This window comes from Furipterus horrens, unplaced genomic scaffold (assembly GCF_987537825.1).
Source record: "Furipterus horrens unplaced genomic scaffold, mFurHor1.1.pri manual_scaffold_11, whole genome shotgun sequence".
Taxonomy (NCBI): Eukaryota; Metazoa; Chordata; class Mammalia; order Chiroptera; family Furipteridae; genus Furipterus; species Furipterus horrens.
In genome coordinates, this window is record NW_028327181.1 from 98,133,343 (window position 1) to 98,153,320 (window position 19,978).

At 57.5% G+C, this 19,978-nt stretch overlaps 1 protein-coding gene, 2 long non-coding RNA genes and 1 other non-coding gene across 9 annotated transcripts; 1 reads left to right on the forward strand and 3 right to left on the reverse strand.

The window, feature by feature from the left end:
- Positions 1–125: 125 nt before the first annotated feature.
- Positions 126–4,746, reverse strand: LOC149998946 (uncharacterized). Of its 6 annotated transcripts, none has more exons than XR_016507225.1 (6): positions 4,699–4,746; positions 4,120–4,168; positions 3,538–3,636; positions 1,942–2,004; positions 1,708–1,779; positions 126–530 (listed from the first exon to the last, which is right to left on the reverse strand). It is a non-coding gene; the product is annotated as an uncharacterized LOC149998946 (long non-coding RNA). The 6 variants fall into 6 exon arrangements; XR_016507228.1 differs by having other exon boundaries at positions 1,942–1,999; positions 3,571–3,636; positions 4,675–4,746; XR_016507226.1 differs by having other exon boundaries at positions 1,942–1,999; positions 4,675–4,746.
- On the reverse strand, positions 3,716–3,794 carry LOC149998947 (small nucleolar RNA R38). Its single transcript, XR_016507312.1, has one exon. It is a non-coding gene; the product is annotated as a small nucleolar RNA R38 (small nucleolar RNA).
- A 75-nt stretch (positions 4,747–4,821) lies between the features above and the next one.
- LOC149998948 (uncharacterized) lies at positions 4,822–10,216 on the forward strand. The gene is made up of 3 exons (XR_016513967.1): positions 4,822–4,871; positions 7,680–8,400; positions 9,855–10,216. It is a non-coding gene; the product is annotated as an uncharacterized LOC149998948 (long non-coding RNA).
- Positions 10,217–16,249: 6,033 nt separating this feature from the next.
- On the reverse strand, positions 16,250–17,493 carry PRCD (photoreceptor disc component). The gene is made up of 3 exons (XM_090257585.1): positions 17,420–17,493; positions 17,085–17,144; positions 16,250–16,325 (listed from the first exon to the last, which is right to left on the reverse strand). The coding sequence occupies exons 1-3, from the start codon at positions 17,491–17,493 to the stop codon at positions 16,250–16,252; spliced, it is 210 nt and encodes a 69-aa protein (XP_090113711.1).
- Between the last annotated feature and the right edge of the window lie 2,485 nt (positions 17,494–19,978).

Genomic DNA, 19,978 nt, shown 5'->3' on the forward strand with positions numbered 1-19,978 from the left:
ATCTGACTCTGTCTTGTGTACGTGTTAACCCCAATCATTTTGTGAAACTTTCATTTACATAAAGATGTTTACTGAGTCACAGAATATTGTTTTATGTGGGTCTCAATCTGAAATCCACAACGCTGGTCATTTAAAAAATGATTTATTTGTGCTTCAAAACTGAAGCCCAAGACACACCGATGTAAACAGCAATTCCACTGAGGAACGTTTTTCTGGCCGAGCACCTGTTCCCAACAAAGGAGCACATACGTGTTAACTGCCTTCAACATGCAATCACCGCAGCCCCGCCAACGCCCCGGACGCCTGGTCGCCTTGGCTGTGGTGTCCCGAATGTTCTTAGTTAGACCCCAACTTCGCTAACTGCCCACGACGTTCCGGGATAAACTCACTGTCACTCAGACTATGTGGCTACTTGCGAAGATGAAGTCCAGAGGACCCTGAAGTGATTCCCCTTTGGGGGGTCACTTTACAGGCCCGAGCACTTGGCACAGAGGCTGTGCTGACCGCGTCCGCCACCGCCGGGAGAGCACCTGCAAGACAAAGGGGAAGCCCCTGACCTAACGGCCTACCAAGTGCCTCCAAACGGAAGGCTAAACTTCCCGGACCAGCTGATTTAGAGAAAAGGCAACCAGAGAGGCGCTCACCGAAACCGACACCCCTATGGGTGCCTTGAGGGCACACCGGGGTCAGAGTTCCATGCGGGCTGAGGCTCCCAGGCACCTGGAAGCTTGTTTTCAGAAGACAGTGCTGGGGTGGGGGGTGGGGGTGGGGCAGTGTTTAGTAAGTGGCCAGTAAAGGCCAACCATGAAGCACTGGGGACATTTATATTCACCCCTCGCTTCTCTGCTGCTAACACGCCCTTTCGGTTTGTGGACTGTAAGCTGCTGAGGCCAGTTTCAGCCTCATTAAATCTCACCTCAAGCATAGCTTCCTTGATGACCAAACAAACATGTGGCCGTGAATATAAAGAGCGCACGCACACCTCCCGATTGCCGCTTCAAGCGTGGCATTTAAACAGGAACAAAGCCAGACACCCGCCCCGTCCAGAGCCACTCTGCTCGGTTCTTGCCCACAGGTCAGCCCTCTGCTGCCAGAGGAGGAGCCCCAGGGCAGCCATGCCATTCAGACAAGGTCTCAGCCAACCTTAGGAGAGCTCCCTGGTGTTCACAAAGCACCTGTGAACCCAAGGGCTCCGCCAGAGCCACAGCTGCCCTTTGTCCTGCAGGTCAGGGCCCCTGCCCAGGCAGTAACCCGGACAGTGCTCACGCGCGCTCACGGCCACAGCCGGCAGCCGGCCTACGATCCCGTCTGTGTCAAAGAGCACGTTCATTTTCTTGAAATACAGGACAGGCACTGCCGTTCCACAATAAGAGCCTAAACCAGATCCGGGCCCCGGCCCTATTTCTGCCACCTCGTACAGCCTGTACCATCAGAGACATTAATCGAGGGGCCAAAGGTGTAACGGGGCAGCCACACCACTGGTTTTCAAGCTGCAGAGGGATGACACGCTAGCCTGGGGTCTCAGCGGGATGGCCACGGTTCCCTTTGGAGTCCGTTCAACTGGATCCCTTATGAAGCCTGAGCTTTTGAGAGCGCAGGGCCAAACCCTTAAGCCTCAGAACAGACTGTTCTTCCTCAGCCACGGTTAACTGGCCGTCACAGGATCGTGGGGCTTCTCAGGGACATGCAAGGAGACAGAAAACTTACCACGACAGGAGAGGGACTGTTTCATGCGCTTCAGGCAAAGCAGTTCAGGTCTGTGTCTCACAACGCAGACACCTAACAGAAAAATGTGTATCAGAAGTCTCTTCGCCACTGAGCCTAACTGTCAGTGCAGGAACACAAAGCAAACACCCCACCCACGCATGCTCAGAAAGCCTCATTACATACACGAGAAAAATCCCACTTTGGGTCCAGGGCAGCTGACACGCTGCTACTTACTGCTGGTTAGCATCTTCTTCCGGAAGGTCCGTTTCAGCCTCAGAAACCAGGGCTGTGACTGTCCTTGGCAAGAAGAAATTACAAAAGAAAAATCTATTCAAGAAGATATACGCAGGTATCTCTCAAATGACTCATTTTCAAATCAAGCCTAAATTTTCTATGGGCAAACTTGGGAAAGCCAGTCTCAGATATCCAAATTCCACACCTAAAGGCTTTCCTTTGCCTTCAGACAGGGATAACTTTACTTCATCACAGACTCGGCTCCCACTGTCTGCCAGCCCCCAGCCCCACACCCACAGCACGTGCAAACTACTGTTCTTTGTTTTTATCAAATTCTGCCTTACTTCCTCCCGAGAACTCATTCACTCTTGTCTACTTTATTAGAATGTACTTTCCCTCGAGGGCAAAAACTTGCCATATCTAGTGTTAGATATGTCCAGTGTCCCAGACCTGACACAGTGACAGTCCCTGCCCTTTCTAAGGCTGGGTCTCCTCAGCACCACGTGTCTTATAACTGAGCACGGGGTATACATTCCCGTGTCTTTCCAGCGTCGGTAACGCGCAGAGGACTCCTTTCAACAAGCCTGTCGAAGGCCAGCCACACAAAAAGGGTACCTGACGCCAAGAGGCAACGACACACACAAGGTCATTTCTCACTCATCTGTGTACAAAATGATTCTGCAGAGCAAGCATGTGGCTTTCAGTTTTATAAGAGAGAGGATTATGGATCTGCCCTGAGAGCTACTTAAAAATAGCCAGTACTATAATCTTGCTGCAATAAAAATCCGAGCTAAAAATAGAACTGATGGCCCTGGCTGGCGTGGCTCAGTGGGTTGGAGCACTGTCTCTTAAACCAAAAGGTTGCAGGTCCAATTCCTGGTCAGGGCACATGCCTAGGCTGTGGGTTTGGTCCCAGGTTGGGGTGTGTACAAAAGGCAACCAGTCAATGTTTCTCTCCCTCTCTGTCTCCTTCCCTCCCCCATCTCTAAAATTAATGAGCATCCTCTAGGGCGAGTATTAAAAAACTAAAATTAAAAAGTAAATAAATAAAATGACTTAAAAAATAATAAAAAGTTAAAAAGTAGATTCAATCACATCACTGTTCCTACATGCCTGCTCTGAAACCGCCACGCGGTTCTGGGGCCCCACTCATCCATGGCTGGAGATGTGGGTCCAAGAATGTGTACATTTTAACACTTTGTAAGTGGTTCTGACGTATAGCCGGGTCTGAAAAGCACTAACCTTGCTTTACAAATGAGTAAATAAGGCTCCGGTAACAGGAGGAGAAGAGTCCAGATCAGTCCCTAGTCAAGCATGGGGTTTCAACTTCAGCTCTGCTGGCATTTTAGACGTACAGTTCTTTTGACCTGGGTGCTGTCTTGCGCCTCCCAGGACACTTCGCAGCCTCCACCAGATCCCAGTAACACCCTCTGCCCCCCACTGAGAACCTCTGGCCTAACCTAATTCACCAGTTGTGACAAACACCGTCTGTGAGACTGCCTGGCAACGGGCCCACACATCTCTGAAACCTGGGCAGACCGATACTTAAAGAAATCACGACCAATGCAAGTCTGTGAAAGAGCTAAAACCCTTTACCATTTACAGAGATTTCATCGCGAAGACCCTTACACGCAACATCTTAAGATGACGGTTTTCATGTGACTTTCTTCAAAGTCCACAGCCAGCATCTTCAAACTAAAAGAGAAAACATGCATAACATTTCATTCTAACCGAAATAATCTTAAGGTATTTATTCTCAAAACTGGTTCAAAAGCTGAGCCTCAGCAAGTCAGGACTCTTCACAAAAGATGTCCTTTCAGACAGGGATAACTTTTAAATCATCCTCAGCTCAACTTGGTAACAAACATTTCTAAATCCCAGCCAACCAAAACTCCTTTTCCGAGGCTCCCTTTCACCGCTGTTTGCGGGGGTACCCATTTTGGTTTCAAACAGTGACACCTAGTGGCCCCCAAATTGCACTGGCACAGACCCTCACGTCTCGATTCTAGATCGATGCCAACACTTGTTCCCAGAATTGAGCTCAACTTCGGCATCAAGTACCAATCGGGCCGCTGTATGTGACAGGCCTTCACACACCTCCGCTTCCTCGGTTTCGGTGCCCACCCAGACCCGGCCTCCGGGTCTCACTCACTGCGGGGCCCCATTCATGACTCTCACCCTCCAGCCTGCAGGTCTGCTTCTGTCTCCGCACGTGCCAAAGGCAGGCCTGTGGGGGAGGAAAAAACGAGCACATCAGGTTTGCTGTAAAAACGCGGCTTTCCAAAGTCCCTGCGGAATTCAATAAAAACTGATCGGGGCCGTTCTCAGGGGACTCCAGGAGGAAGTCACGCACTCAGACATGAACGCCCGAGATAGGAATTCACAACCGTCCCTACTGTCGGCCCGCCCCGGGAGCCCCTCCGGACCGCTGGCGCTGCACGGTCAGCGCCCACGTGGCGGTGCGGCGGCGCACGGAGCTGTGCAGGTGGAAAGGCTCTCCCTCCCCCAGGAGGGGCCCTTCGGCGCCAAAGGTGGGCTTTGAGCCCTCTCCCTCCAATCCCAAAGACTCGCGCCATTTGGAAAGCGTTTTCTCATCCAGTAGCTTAGCAATCCTCCCAACCCCCCTATAAACTGGATTATCGGCTCATCGTCACCATTTCGCCTCCGCAAAAGGAGAGGCCACGTGTGCTACTGCCCCGTTTCCTGACCTGCCAAAAGCTTGAGGATGCTCACCGCGCTGGACGGGATAGAACCCACCATGACTCCACGCACGCGGCCGGCCTCGGAGAGAGGGCGGAAGCACGCCTGCGCAAGACTTCCCTGCAGTCTCGCTAAAACTCTCGCGATATTAAGAAAAGGCTGATGGGAAATGTAGTCTAAGTAACTGTCGCCGGGGGTCGCAGGGTTTTCGGCGCGATTCTGGAACCGGGGTAAGGTGGCGGCCACCACCAGGGGCAACAGCGGGTCGGGGCTGAGAGGCCTGGTCTGTGAAGAGCCGCGGCCGTTAGAGAATGAAGATGGACGGGCGCTTTAGCTACCGAGTGCACAGATTGTCGCTGGCCGAGACTGGGGGGCGGGGCAGGGAGCGGAGAAAGTCCGAGAGGGCCTCCCGAAGGGGATCCGCGAAGAAACGGAGACGCGGCTGGATTTCTTCTCAGTGGCTGTTTATTTCCTGTGGTGTGGGGAGGGATCATCTGGGGTGGCTAGTTGCTTTAATGAAGGGGAGGGAGATTCCCAGAGGCTTGTTGGCCGTCCCGCTCAGCTGCTTCCCGGGTTGGGGCGCGAGGGGTGCGGCCCGGGCGGCAGAGGGCGCCCGAGAGCGCGTGTGGCTTTAATACTGAGAAGGAAGCACAGTTACATGACGAAGAACACAGAATAACGGAACACCCACTGGGACTTCTGAAGGCGCTTTTTCGGGCAGCCACAGAGCCGGGCCAGCGTGTACACCTGTCTGGAACTTAGTTAAAATCGGCGAGACTGCAAAGCCTTTTCTGCGTCCCCCTCCCCCCACGCAGCCCGAGCAAGGCTGTCGGGGATATGTAGCCTGGATGGGGCTGGCCGCAGCGGTCCGCAGCAGGTGCTGATTTTCAGGGTCCCGCATTTGTTCACGTTTGACTCCCTTAATTTGATTGCGAGCACTTCACGGCGGGAGAAGTCTCTTTCAATTATTGTTCATTTTCTTTTTCATTTCCTCACAGTGCCTACTTGATATTCCGCTGCCTCTGCTCACAGCACGCGCTCCACAAATAATCATTAACTCACTCAGCAATAACTTCTGGCTCGTGAAGTTGGTCATCCAGTTTCTCTGTCTTACCCTTGAAGGCGTTATTTTTGTATCACACGGAGAGAAAGAATGGGTCCTCTCCCTGCGAACGAAGCGCCTTTCGTTTCAGACTTAAGGAGGAAAATTCTAAGTGGGGAACTACAGGCGTAGGCAAGGAGCCGGCGCAGGCAAAACAATAATCAGCTGATTGCGTAGCGCTTACTGGGCGCCATTCACTGCTTGGGTACTTTGTATATTCGCTTAATCCTCCGGAGGGCACTGGGAAATGCACTGTCGCCACCCCCGCCTTACAGATGGGGGACTGGAGTCGGGGTGTGAGCTCAGCCTGCAAAGTCGGTGCTTTTACCACGAAGTTGTACGGCACCATGTGTATATATGGTAAATTGATCTTCTATATGAGGGGTTTCGGTTTGGGGAAAGTGGCAAAGGGCAGGGGCAAGAAGGTCTTTGTATGTTTGCAACTGTGGTTAGGGAGGAAATCAGACACAGGGTTGAAAAGGGGATGAGGGGCACCTGCTTCTGTCCTGAGCCCCTTTCTGGCGGGAAGGGTGAGGATGAGCTGATAGTCAGCGCCTGTGCGGCTCTGGGCTCTCGTAGGGCTGTCTCTAGGCCCAGATTGGTTGCCAGTGTGCAGTGAGGGCCACTCTTCCCGGCCAGAGGAGGGCCACCAGGGAGCTCTCACACGTGACAGGGCACTTAGTGGGAGAGCAGCAGGCTCACGGCCGGTGGGGCTGTCCCAGGCTGCTGGGCAGTGGCCGAGAGGCCGGAGAGAAATGCAATGAGAGGCCTCGTGCCTGAGCCCCTGTCAGGTCCACGGCGTAGATAATCCAGAAATAACTGGGGGGGGGGGGGGGGGGGCTCAAAGAATGCGTCAGAGTTCCTGAATGAGCACGCAAGGGCTCAGAGCTGTGGACGCCGCATGTTAAGGTGGCTGCGACTTCCTCTGCACTCCGTTGCTGGTGAGGTCTGGGACACTCGGTTTTACATCTGGTGGAATGATGACATCACTATCACTGAACTTAGTATAAATCAATGGTGACGTGGACGGAGCTGCAACGTTTAGTGATAAGTGACAGGGGTAGATTACACGGCCAGAGTCCTCCATGCTGTTCAGGGACCCAGCTCTGAATGCAAAGGAGAATTCTAGTCCGCTGACCTGTGTGCTCGGGCTCAGCTCACGAGCTCCCTTCACCCACAGGGTTTAAGACGCGGCACCCAAGACCCACGGGAACAGACAGCAGAGTCTTAGTTTCTTAACCTGGAAAGGAATCTTTAATTTTACTAATGAGAACAGTTGGCTGCTTCCATTGGGTCAGTTGCACCAGTGACATCTGTGCGTCAGGCACTGTTAGGTGACAGCCCCTCAGCTGCTCTTCCTGCCCCTCACAAACTGAATAGACGGAGTGCTTCGGGGGAAGCCAACTCCTCCCCAGCCGGAAGGGGTGAACCTCGGTTAGCCTGCACAGACCCAAAGGGTAGGCTGTTCCCGGTGCCTGAGATGCGGGTCTGCCAACTTTGGGGAAGTTTTCTTTGAAAAATAACAACAGCAGCAGCAACACCCCCTCCTCTGGCTCTGGGACACGGTAACGACGTGGTGCCGAGACCACGGCAGCCCTTCTGTGTCGTGAGGCTTCAAAGCTGGAGCCGCAGGCCTAGGGCGGCAGAGTGGGAAGGGAGAACCTGAGTCCTCGATGATGCTTTGGAACCGCTGGAATAACCAGCCCCGAAGCCCCCTGCCTTCTGGCGTTTTGTTTCAGTTCAGACACATATTTTCACATTTTAGCAGCACATGTATATTAAGTGTTTGCTCCCAGCCACACACCCTCAAAGCGCCTTTTTCTGAAACCTCTTTATGGCCGTCTGGTTGACAAGAAGCTATACACGTTCAGCGTATAAACTTGATGACTTTCATCTGACTCTCACAACTGTCCTGTTATTCCCCCCCGCCCCCCAGGTTGCATCCAAGGAAGCAAAAGTGAACAGGGGCAAGTAATTACTAAGTCGAAGCAAGGAGGGCCGAACTCAGACATCCAGCCTCAAAACCTGTGGTCTTAACCACTAAGCTGGGTTTCCTGAAAAAATGCACTGTGACCGTGGAATGTGTTTTGCTAATGGATTTTTAAAAAAATAAGTAGATGTGAAGACTTACGTGACAATCTATTGACTTCTGCTGTTTCCTGGACTGCCTTTTCATGGCTACTGCACGGCCTTGGCCCATGTGCTCAGTTCCCTTGACCTTGAAGTTTCCTGCCTCTCGTCCTCTTCTCTGCTTAGCAAATCCCAAGTCATACCTGCACACCTCCTCTGCCGCGTCTTACCTGAGCCGCTGTGACAGTCCCCGGGCTCCTTCCTCAGTGTGCGGTGGCAGGTCGGCCCAGCACCTGCTCTGCAGCCAGGCCGGCCGAGAGTCAGCCCAGCCCTGGAGATTCTGGCTGAGTAAACTTGGGCAAACGCTGTCCCTCTCGAAGCCTCACTGTCCCGTCTGTGACCTCAGGAGGGCGACCTCCAGCACCTCTCAGGACTCGTTAGGGGTGTGCGTGCGAAGCACCCAGCACGGGTCTCGCACAAGGGACGCACACGATGAACAGAACTCGTGTTGTGTGGACATCTTTGGCGGCTCCCTCCTTTTTGATGATTGTTTCCGTGCCTGGCTTTTCCACCAGGCCGTGAGCAAGGTAAGGGCCAGACTGTCATTCTCCTGTTGCTTCTTTTTAACTGTTTGAGTCAGCTTGACTGAGGCATAGTTTACACAGTAAAGTGCATCCGTTTAAAATGTACAGTTCAGGGGTCCAGTAAGCGTATACACCCACGTCACCACAACCCCAGTCGCAGTTCAGGAGGTGGCGTGACCCCAGGCGGCACCTTCGTCCCCCTTACGGCCCGTCTCCGTCTCCAGCCCTGGCCCCGAGGGGCCGCTGATCTGCTCTCTGTCACTAGAGATTAGTCCGGCCTACACCAGAGTTTCATATAAATGGATTCATACCGTGGGTACCCTTTCATGTCTGGCTTTTCTCAATTATCCACGTTATGGCTTACATCAGTCGTTCATTTCCTTTTTATTTCTGACTATGATTCCATTATACGAACACACCACCGTGTGTTTATCCATTCACATGTTGATGCATATTTGGGTTGTTTCTACTTTAGAGCTATTATTAATACAGCTGCTCTGAACATTTTTGTACAGATCTTTTTGTGAACATGAGTTTTCATTCCTTAGCAACGTATTAGAGGGTTACGGGTGCCTCACACCCTCAGTAACACCTTTTTAAAAAAATTATTTATTTTTAGAGAGAGGGGAAAAGAGGAAGAATGAGAGGGAGAGAAACATCCATGTGTGGCCGCCTCCCACACGCCCCCCCAACCAGGGACCCAGCCCGCAGCCCAGGCCTGTGCCCTGACCGGGAATCGAACCATCAACCCCTTGGTTCTCAGGCCAGCACTCAGTCCACTGAGCCACACCAGCCCTCAACACCTGTTGTGGTCCGTCTTTAATTTCAACCATTCTGGTGGGGTGTGTGGGAGCATCTTGCGATTTTGATTTGCATTTCCCTGGTGACTTACCATGTCAAGCAGCTTGCTGTGTGTTTGCTGGCCACCTGTGTACTTTTCTGTGAACTATTAAAACCCTCCCCCTTTGAAGGGCTATCTTTTTGATACTAAGCTGTAAAAGTTCTATATATATTTTGGATGCAGATCCTTCCTCAGATACTTGCTCAACAAATATTTTCTCCCAGTCTTTCCCAGAACTTTGATAAAGTCCAGTTGACCCGTTTTCCTTTTCTGGTGATGGCTTTCCGTGGTCTGTTGAGAGGACTTGCCTTTCTCCATCGAGTCCCCTCCGTGACATCTGTTTTTGGATCCCATTGACCTGTGTGTGTGTCCTTAGGAACACCGCGCTGTCCTGTCTGAGCTCTGATCTGTCTCCTCGCCTTGGCGAGACCTGCAGCCTGCTTGGGTCCCCGCCGTGCCCAGGCCCCACCCAGGCAGGAACTGTGTGAGGCAGACACCAGGCGCTCAGGGGGTCACCGTCCTGGGCGCTGCCTGTTGTCAAGTGTCTGTTTCTTCTGTTGCGCCCAGGACTCTGGTGGTTTGTGGAAGGAAGTCCTAATCCACTTTGTATCCACAGGAGCTGGCGCACGGCCGCTCCAGATGTCTGTCCAGCGGGCCAGGCTCGCCCCTCCAGACACAGTCCGCTGCCGTCGCTTTTGATTGGGAGAATCTGGGGGCCTCCCAGAGGCCCGTCCCCTTCATTTTACAAGACAGTTCTCTTCCTGAAGATGGTCATTAGTCCCGTACAGCCTCAGCACCAGCCCACCTGGGTTCAACACAGACTTATTAAACAGGGAAATTGAAGGCCAGAGACGGAGTGGTCACGTGGCCAGGCCACTGCTGAGCGGGCAGAACTGGGCTTCCTCGTGGGCGTCTTTCTGCTGTGCTAACTGGAGGGCAGGCGCTGTCCCTTCCCTTGCTGCGTCACCCCAGTACCGCCAGCACACGCCCTACAACGTACTCTGTAGGCTCCTAATACAGGCTTGTGAACCAAATGGCCAGTGGAATAAATTAAGTCATTTTTTCGTGCTTAGGTCAGCTGGCTCCTACATATGGTATTAGGCATGTGCGTGCGTGTATGTGTGTGTGTGTCCACATAGAGACGGGACTGACCATTCCTACCCAGGCTCCTCTCACGGTCCCTCGGTATATCTGTTAACAATTTCTCAGCCGCCTTCTAGTGTCAGTCCCCGCTAGCGGGCATGTGTCTCCCGCAGAGAGGGTCTCTAGTCACTGGGCCAAAGACTTGTTTCCAGCTGAAGTCAGTGGGTCCCCCTGAAGCTGCCTGCTTGATCCCCAGGCCCCGCTTCTCCTCCTGCAAAAACAAAACCTTTCCGGGTGGTGAGGCTGTGAGACCCCTCCTGGCCACGGCTTCCTCCCAGAGGGGGCGACAGACCCTGAAGAGGCAGCTCCCTCCCTCCCCTCGCCGGCCGGCAAGGACGGCCCCTCACACCCCCGAATGATGAGTTCCTGGAGAGGGAGGCATGAGAATAGCCCAGGCAAACCCTGCCTGGCCCACCTGCACAGGTGTCGCCCAGGGTGCGGCCGTGGCTGCCATTCCTGGGCCCTGGCAGACGGTCCCCCCCAACCCTAGACTTGGGTCCTTTGTGTCCCAACAGCTTTACAAGCTTTGGCGTCACGTTGCCCAGGTGCAGGTCCCGGCTTCACTACTGGCTGCGAGTGACCTTGCGCAAATCCTGTGAACTTCACTTTCCTCATTGGGTGCGTGAGGGGGACAGTGGTTCCTGCCTCATCAACAAGCCAGTGCCTATAAATGAAGCCCTGGCCCAGGGCCTAGCACCTAATGAGTATTTGAGACATGTTAGCCATTATTACTAATATTAGTAATCATCATCATCATTATATTAATGTAAACCACTTGGCGGTTCTCCTTCCGAGGCTCCCGAAGAAGCATTTCTTTCCTCTAGCTCAAGGTCTTGGGCTTCTTCCTATCAGTGAGGGCCCTGCCCAGGGACCCCGGGAGCCTGCGGGACCAGTGGGATGCCTGCCCTCACGCCCTCGGACCTGCCTCGGGTCGGACACCTGCCCATCCCACCTTGGACCAGGGCCTGTGCTATGTACCTTCCTCCAGGGCCACCCGACCCACTTTCACACGTCTGGGAGGGGCAGGTACTCCCCAAGATGGCATCTGCACCCTAGGGTGACGCAGGACAGCAGCAGCTGCTACAGCTGCTTCCCTTGTCCCCCACGCGCCCCGCCACCTCGTCAGCTTTCTGGTCACGTGCGGTCCCAGGAGAGACTGAGAGCAGCCCTGCGTCCCGGCTGCCGCTAAGGAGCCAGCAGGAGCCCCTGCTGGTCGGGCTGCTGCCCTGGGCCGCCCTGCAGCTCAGAGCAGCCTTCTCCCCAGCAGGCAGGCTCCCCCGTGGGGAGAGGAGCATTCAGACAGCGCCTCCTGCCTTCCGTGGGAGCTCAGACTCATCCCCGGAGGCAGAGCCAGTTGCTGGGGAGGCATCCAGGCCAAGACGCCCCCTGGAGCTCGGGAGGGGGTTCTGGGCTCGCAGAGGCAACATGGTGCTCTCTCGCACTGGGTGCTGGGTCCTGCGAGGTGCCCCCCCCAGTACACGTGCCCTCTGCTGTCCCCTAGTTTGCTTCAGGGTTTCCCCTCGCCCAGCTGTTGTGTGTGCGGAGACCAGGCAGCGGGGGAGGGGGAGGGCCAGGGACCAGCTGTTCGGAGCCGGCGAGTCCTTCCGAAATCGCTGATGGTTCAGGGACTGACAGTGCATAGGCCACCACACGGGCCCCCCCCTGTGTTGCACGCTTAGCGTGCCGTGCACTTGCCGCCCACGACCTAATTAACCCATACAGTGACACTATGAGATGGGCCGGGGTGACCCCGCTCTCCGCCCCCCACCCCCGTCTCCCCAGCCTTCCTCCCTCCCGCCCTCCTGTTAAGGTCAGTCTCCCAAGCCCTTGGACGGCCCTGCTCCCATTTCCAAGCAGTGGCTCTTTCCAAGGAACTGGGAGGAGAGCAGGACTCAGCCCCCGCCATGGGCTTCACACCAACCCCTGGGACAGGAGGCAGCGGGCTGAGGAAGGGGCGCTGGGGCCTGCGCAGCCTTCGGCAGAGCAGTTCTAGGCCGAGGGAGGCCACTCGCTGCGCAGATTGTGCAGACGGGCCGGGGCTGAGGGGCCTGGAACGAGAGGCGAGCGTGGGCTGGGTGTGGGGGAAAGGCATAAACAGTCTGCTCTCACCACAGCAGCCTGTGCCCCAGCCCACGCGGCCCCCAGCCGTCAGGGCGCACAGCCTCCAGGCCTGGGCAGGCACATCCCCCGTCGCCAGGTCCCTGCCTCTCCTTCCCTCCCTGCAGGGTCCCCGGAGGAGCCACCATCTCCTGAGCAGGTTCTGAGAACAGTGCTGCAAAGGGGTGTCCCTTTGTGGATGCACGTCTGGGCTGCGAGCCAGCGCCAGCACTGCTGGCCGACCTTGGCCTGACAGCTCCTCGGAGCAGTGGAAGGAGACAGGCAACTCGGAAATGGCAGGGAGCAGAGGCGAGGCCGAAGTGACAGGGACCTGGCAGATAAAGACTGAGTGCGAAGATAGGATCAGGGAGCACAGACAGTCTGGGAACGGTGCCCTCTGGCCCTGGGCCTGACAGCCGGCCACCAGGAAGGCCGATGCTTCCCAGGAGAAAGACAGGCAGACAGGAGCCCAGACAGGTGGCTGGGAGTCAGGGCCCCGTCAAGAGGGCAGTGAGGTTCTGGTCCCAGCACAGGGCGCCTTCCCCGGGTGTGGCTCCTCCCCTGCCTCCACCTGCCCTACTTTGGAGGCTCCCACTAACTGCCAGGCTCCCAGCAGGATGAGCAGCCCCTCCCCCACGGCTCCAGTGGGGTCCCCTCAGTCTCTCCCCTTTCCCTTCCTCCCCTTCAGATGCGAGGGGCTGCTGCCTAGAGACCTCATCTGTCTCCTGCTTCCTGAAAGTCAGAGGCAGGGGCCAGCCAGGCAGAGCCCTGGCAGCTGGGTGGGCAGTGGGGGCTGGGAAGGGAGCTGAGATGCTCGCACGCACGTGGAGGAGGGGGACTTGAAGATGAATGGCTGCAAGAGACAGTCGGGAGCAGCTGCCTGCGGGTCTGTGCCTGGATCTCAGGGAGCAGAAGCGGAAATCTGCTTTTATCTCTGCGCAGGACCGGGAGGGCTGCAGAGGGAGAAATGGCAGAGCAGCCGGGGGCAAAGGAGGCCTCCGCAGCTACTGAGCAGCCAGCAGGCGGACGCAAACAAGTGCCGGGCCCTTCCCTTCCCACATTCTACTGCCCCTTCGGAACACACACACACACACACGCACACGCAAGCACAGATGCTCAGAAACTACTCGGAGGACAGCTGGGCAGGCTCCCATCTAGCTGCAGGCACACAAGTCCCAGACCCAACTGCGTGTCTTATTGATCATTTCAGCAGAGCAGCCAGTGACCGGGTGAGCCCTGGGGACCAGGGAGAGGCAAATGCCGTAGGAAGGGAGTGTCACGAGAGCCAGCGGACGCCACACAGCCCTGGACCACAGCTGAAGTCTGCGTGGCTCCTGAACTGCCAGAGGGGCGCCGGGCCGGGAGACCCCTTCCCGCACTGAGGGGCTGCAGGCTTCCAGGGGCTCGCAGGGAGGCCCCTGTGTGAGCCTTGGGTCCCCCATCCACTAGCTAGCTGTCTCTGGGCAAATCACTTAGCCTCTCTCTGCGCTCCCTCGTTTCCAAACTGGCTGACAGTGTGACCAGTCTCTGGGGGTTACCATGAGGACTAAGTTAGAGCATGAGTAGGAAGCCCGTGCTTAGTAAGCCTGAGTCTCCCCTCATTCCTGCCCTGGCCTGGGCTGCAGAGTTAACCAGGGCACCCCGCTGAGTCCCCCTCTGTGGGCCTGTCTCAGAGGTGCCCCAGGAACTCCGAGGGAGACCGTTCCAGAGCAGTGAGCACGTCTGCCCGCCCCCGCTGCCCACCCCCGCGGGCCGGCCTCAGGAGCTCCACGGCCCAGGCCTGGGGAGAAGTGAGGGCTGGTGGGTCGGGGGCTGAGAGGGAGGAACCTGCCTCCTGGCGGCTGCTTCCCCATGCTGCCTCCATCCCCCGCTGCTGCTGCTGCTGCTGCTGCCGCCGCCGCTCCCCCCCGCAGCACCCTCCTGGGGGCCGGGCAAACCAGGACCGAGCTGACCCGGGAAACCAAGCCAGATGGGCACTTTCCGCCATGCCAAGGAGGGGGCTTGTGTTGCCCAGTGGACGTTCCAGAGCACCCGCTCCCTGAGACGTCCGCTAGCTCTGCTCTCATCCCCGAGCCTAGAAAATGTGGGGTGCTCTGAAAACTCACGCTCGCCACCCCCACCCCCAGCAGCGAACACACAGGTTCAAGGCCAGAGCTGTTTGAGCGAGTCTGCCCTCCTGCCCTCTGGCCCCATCGGTGACCACACAGCTCCACGGCTGCTCTGCTCCCATGCTCCAAGCGTGCACCCTCCTCCTGCCCTGTCCCCGCCTGGCCCTCTGCCCTCTGCCCTCTGCCCTCTGCCCTCTGGGGCCCTGGCCTACCTGCCTCAGCCAGCTGACCCCAGTTCCTGGGGCTGAGCTCTGCTTGAAGAGGCCATGGCTTCCTTCAGAGGTGCTTTCCTCCTAAACAGAGAGAAGCATGGGGATCAGGGCGCTGAACAGAGGGACTGTCCTCTGAAATAAACTCCCAAGCAAGTTCTGCTGTCTCCTTGCTCCTCAGCCACAATTTTCAGATGACATCAAAGTCTCACGGCGTCCGACCTGTCCACCAGGATGAGTAAGTGTTACGGCCGACAGCGGAGCCCTTGCTGCCCGCACCGTGGAGCCGCGTTCACGCGTGGGCCGGGTCATCAGCCGGCTCCAAAGAAACGCTGTGCCTGGTCTCTCCCTGGGCTCCAGCGGAGGGAGGGTGGACGAACTAGAGTTGTGTGAGGTGGGTCTGGGGTTTGTCCCACCCCACTATTGCGGGCCAGGAGCACCCCAGAGACCAGTTGGAGTGGACGACTGTGGAATCGGAGAGCAGAAAGTTCACCCTTTCCTTCCACCCCCCGGGGCCAGCCCTCCACGGCAGCCCCCGTCAGCAGGAGGGGTTGCATGTGAGGCCAGTTTTTCCAGTATTCTGGGTCCCAAAGACTTCACAGGCACCTGCTCCCTTCTGGGTAGGTCACATGAGGCCACCTGGCCCCAGGGTTTCAGGGTTGGCCTTTCCTCCCTGGACAGGAGAGCCAGCCCATCCCACAGAGGAGACAGACGCCCAGGGTGAGAGCCTGTCAGTCCCACATCAGCCACAAACTGGATGGATGCCCTTGAGCAAGTAGTCAGGTGTCCCTGTCTCTCAGTTTCCTCCCCAATGCATGAGAAAGAGATCCTTGTCCTGCTACAGAGCCAGGAAGCCTCGGGGGAGGGGCAGGGCCCTGGACAAGGCACCAGCCAGCAGTGACCAGCAGCGACTAGGTGGTGCCCAACAGCTCTCTCGTTTCAGCCTCGCAGAAGCCTCACGACCACCACCGTTCTTCATCCCGGTTTACATAACAACGAAAAGATTCCATAACCTGCCCCATCTCTCAGGGAGTGAGAGAGGAGCTGGCACGGCAGCTCTGCGCAGCTCCAGACCCAGACTCAGCGTCGAGGCCCAGTCAGCCTCTGAGGCCTCCTGCGTGGGGGAGCCCAGGGATGGCCATCTTGTCCACGGCAGCCCGTTCCAGCAGTTGTGCTAATCAGGCAGGGCCGAGGTGTCCGGGGGAAGTGTCATAGACACGCCTCTGTTGCCCACACATGCCTAGGACTTCACAGGGGGACTTCTGACATTGGAACTAGGGGACGGGGCTGAAACGTGAAGACCCACTGGAACCGGTGGACGGGACTGAAACGTGAAGACCTGAGTCCTCTCGGCTCGCCGGTCCCCACAGCCTGAAAGACACTTGAGGGTGCACAGATGTGCATGTCTGCTGACTGTCTTGGCCGGGTGAGCCCTGTGGGGAGACAGCCTTCTTTCAGGGGCCCTGGGGCCCATGGGCATCGTGCCTCACTAGAACAGAGAGCAGCAATGCCAGGGCCCAGTAGATGCTTCTGCAGGAGAGAATGTCACCCTTCAGTTAGGCCTCCCGCATGAGGAGCGCCCATAGGCACACAAGAGCATTTCAAACAGCACGTCTGGGTGAACATTTGTTGATTTTTCTGTGTTTTGTTGGACACAGGAGCCCCGATCATCCCAGGGCACTGGTTACCCAGGGAAGGAAAAATCCATAAGTTCCCCAAACTTCACCCCTTGTAAGGGCCACATGGCTTCTGCCTAGGGAAGAGTTAACTTTCTGGCCTCTGGAGACAGTGGCCTGCCCGCAGGGGCTGCCCAGCCAATGACACTCAGTGCTGATGATGTCATGCTCCTCCTGCGCCTTCTATTGGGGACTGGACAGCGAATCCTGCTGCAGGTTCAGGCAGTGGAGCCGCTGAAGCTGGGCGGGGGCAGCAGGCGAGGGAGGGGAAGGGAAGGCAGGCAGAGCCAGCAGAGCTGCTTCTGCCTCACCCCTCTCTCCAATCCCTCTGCTCCTCCTACAGAAGGAACCCAGGGAACCACTCTCGGACCGGCTGAGCAGAGCAGATTCGGTCCAGAGGAGAGACTGGGAGCTCCCACTCCCAACTGGAGGGCACAGACACTGAGTCTGCCCACCAAGCAGACAGGGGGGCAAGGGGCCGTCAGACAGTGCAGGCAAGCGCACACACCCATGTACACCCCCGACAGGCGTGGACCGGGACAGGGGACAGGGGACAGCGGCAGCCTCCTCGGCACCACCCTCCCTCTTTCACCCAGACTCCCTTCTGCCTTACCTGCCAGAGTCTGTTTCCAAGGTGCTGCCCGTAACTGCCCCGGGGACCTCGCTGGGCTCTCTGTGGGGGGCAAGAACAGGCAGGAGGAGATGGGGACCAGACCCGACCCCCTCCCCTGCTTCTCTGCAAGGGCCTCACCCCATCAGGCTGTGGGACTGGACGTGGCAGTCCATGTCTTTGAAGAGCTCCAAGTCCCCTACCCCGATGGGGAGCCTCTCAGGGGGTCCTTGCAAATCCTTCTAGCCTCCCTGGAGGTCCAGGCAGCCCCTGCCCACCTTCCGCTCAGCCAAGCAGTTTCTCCCCCGCCCCAGCCCGTGGCCCAGCCAGTTCCTCACGGGTGGACGCGGTTGGCAAACCGTCGGCGCCAGAGCAGAGCCAAGGAGCCGAGCAGGAAGAGGGTGGTACACATGGCTCGGCCGCCCCATCCCCTCCCAGACGGGGGCTGCAGAAGAAGGCCCAGATGACCCCGGCCAGCTCTCCTTGCGCCACTGCTGCGGGTCCTGAGGTCCCTGCTGGTACTGGATTAGGAGCCTCGAGCTGATTACTGGGATCAGCAGGCCTGACCTTGTGAAAACCGATTAACCTCACTGGGCCCGGGTGTCGCCCCAGTGCAGGGCCAGTCGACCTCAGCCTATTCTGGATGTAGACAGACTAAGACGTGGGCCTGGCCGTCAAGAGGTGGCGTATAGTCCAGACCAATGCACTGGCAAGTTCCTCAGTGACCACACTGGAGTGACTCGGGTGATTCGAGGCAGCTGCGGGGCACTTGGGGCGTTGTAAGGGTCCGGGGAAGCTTCGCAGGGGAGCTGGGGCATCTGAATGCGCAGGGGCCCAGAGGAGGATGGGTCCTCAGAAGACCCGGCCAGGGCCAGGGTGGCAGACTGTGAAAACACAGGGCATGTTCCAGCCACTGGAAGCTGAGTGACAGCAGGGCAGTGATGTCACGGGGGAGGCAGCAGGAGGGGCGGGGTGGCGGGACAACTAGGAGATGAGGAAGCCAGAAGGATAAGGGAGTGAACGGCTGGCTAAGTGGTTCGGTCCCAGCCTCTGGACAATCCTCCCCGAACGTTTCTGGTTATATCCCCTCTGCGGTGAAAGAGCCGAAGTGCGCCCTCACGGAACAGATCTGTGCATCCACTGAAGAATTATGTACGACGCTCCTGCGCAGACACAGTCTGCACCACAGACGTATACAAAACTTGTCAAGGGTGAGGCGCAAATGAATACAAATAAGATGTCTTCTCCTTTCTTTCCACATCCCAGTGAAACTTCTTGGGCAGCTGCTGGGAAGGCCACCGCACCGGCTCTGGGGAACGATCAGAGCAGCTCAGTGAGGTGGCCCAGGGCAGCGTGCTCGGTCTTGGCCGAGGCGGGGCGCGGGGGCAGGAGGCAAAGGCAGCGGGGACCAAAGTGAGGGCATGGGTCTGAGAGTAATACAAGAAACTGAACCCGCCCTCTCTCCTCCATGTCCCTCCAAGGTCCCTGGATGGAGGCTAGGTTTTCCTTCCCTCAGCTGGGGGGCAGGCAGCGTCCAGAGGCCACCAACCCAGGGTTCCAGCAGCGCGCCTTAACCTCGCGGTCCAAGGAGGGCCAGAGCTGGGGCTGTCCTTGGGCTCCCTACTTTGAAGTATGGATTTTAAAATAAACACATAAGCCAAAGCTGATGAGGAGAGCCAACCTCTTGCAATACTTGGGCAGTAGGACACAGAGTCTTGAGAAGGGAAGGGTCACCAGGGAGCTTTGGAGAAAACTGGACACACCCGGAATGTGCAGTCACATGGTTCAGAGGAGCTGCTGCAGCCTGGGTCTGGTATCAGGCTTCCGCTGGGAGTCAGACATGGGACGCGGCTGTCCCAGGACTGAGCGGCTGCTCGCAGGGTGGGAGCCCCGTGGCTGTCAGAGGCACGGTCCCCACCTCTGGTTCAACAGCACTCACATCTCCCTGAGCAGGGCCGCCAGGACAAGACCTGGTCTCCGCCGCCCCCAGAACCCCTCCCTACTAGGGATCTTGTTGGCAGAGCTGTGTTCGCAGTCTGGGCCTGCCCAGGACTTCTTGACCTTCCCAGGTCCGCTTTGCCCAGCCCTACTGCCTCTCCTTCGGACTTGGCCCCGCCAGGGCCAGAACTCGGGGCAGCGCCTGGTTGTTGCCTGCCTGTGTCATTAATAAGCCACCAGGGACTTGTTTCCGATGACACGGGTATTTACAGAGGGGTAGGGGATGCTGGATGGAAGAAAAGGGGTGCACGGTCCTCGGACGCTCAACTTTGACAGCGGTCCCCTATCCCCGCTGCGGGGATTCCACACGGCACCGGAGCAGGGAGACGACCCAGTGCTAAGCGTCCATTGCCCCGGGCCTGAACTCGGGGAGAGGCGCCGCGGCCTCCAGCGGAGGGCTCTGGAGAGACCAGGAGCCCCCGGGAGCTCAGATCTGACCGCGACGCCGCCGGACAGGATCGCGTCCACCACTCCGGCGGGCGGCCACACCGCAAACGTAGGAAGTATGGGACTTTGAGTCAGTTCCCGGCCGCGTGAAGGGTGCACACAACGCACGCGTCCCAACTCCGACCGCAGCGTGAGCTGGGCTGTGGGGCCCGAGACCCGCACCCACCGGGGCGCACGCCTGTGCGGTCCGCACCGCCCGGTGCCGCGTGACCGCCCCTCCTCCCGGGACCCCCGAGCACAGCCGCCACACCCACGTCTCAGCCCCGCCTCGCGGTCCAACTCCGTGGGGTCCTCGCGGGAGGGCGGGCCAGCGCCCGCCCCGTCGCCCCCACCCTGCCCAGCCTTCACCTTGCAAAAATCGGCTCAGGGACACGGGGTTGGGGGTTTGGAGCGAATTTGTTTTGTGTTGGTTTTTTTTTTACATTTTTCCATCAGACCACATCCCCGCCCCC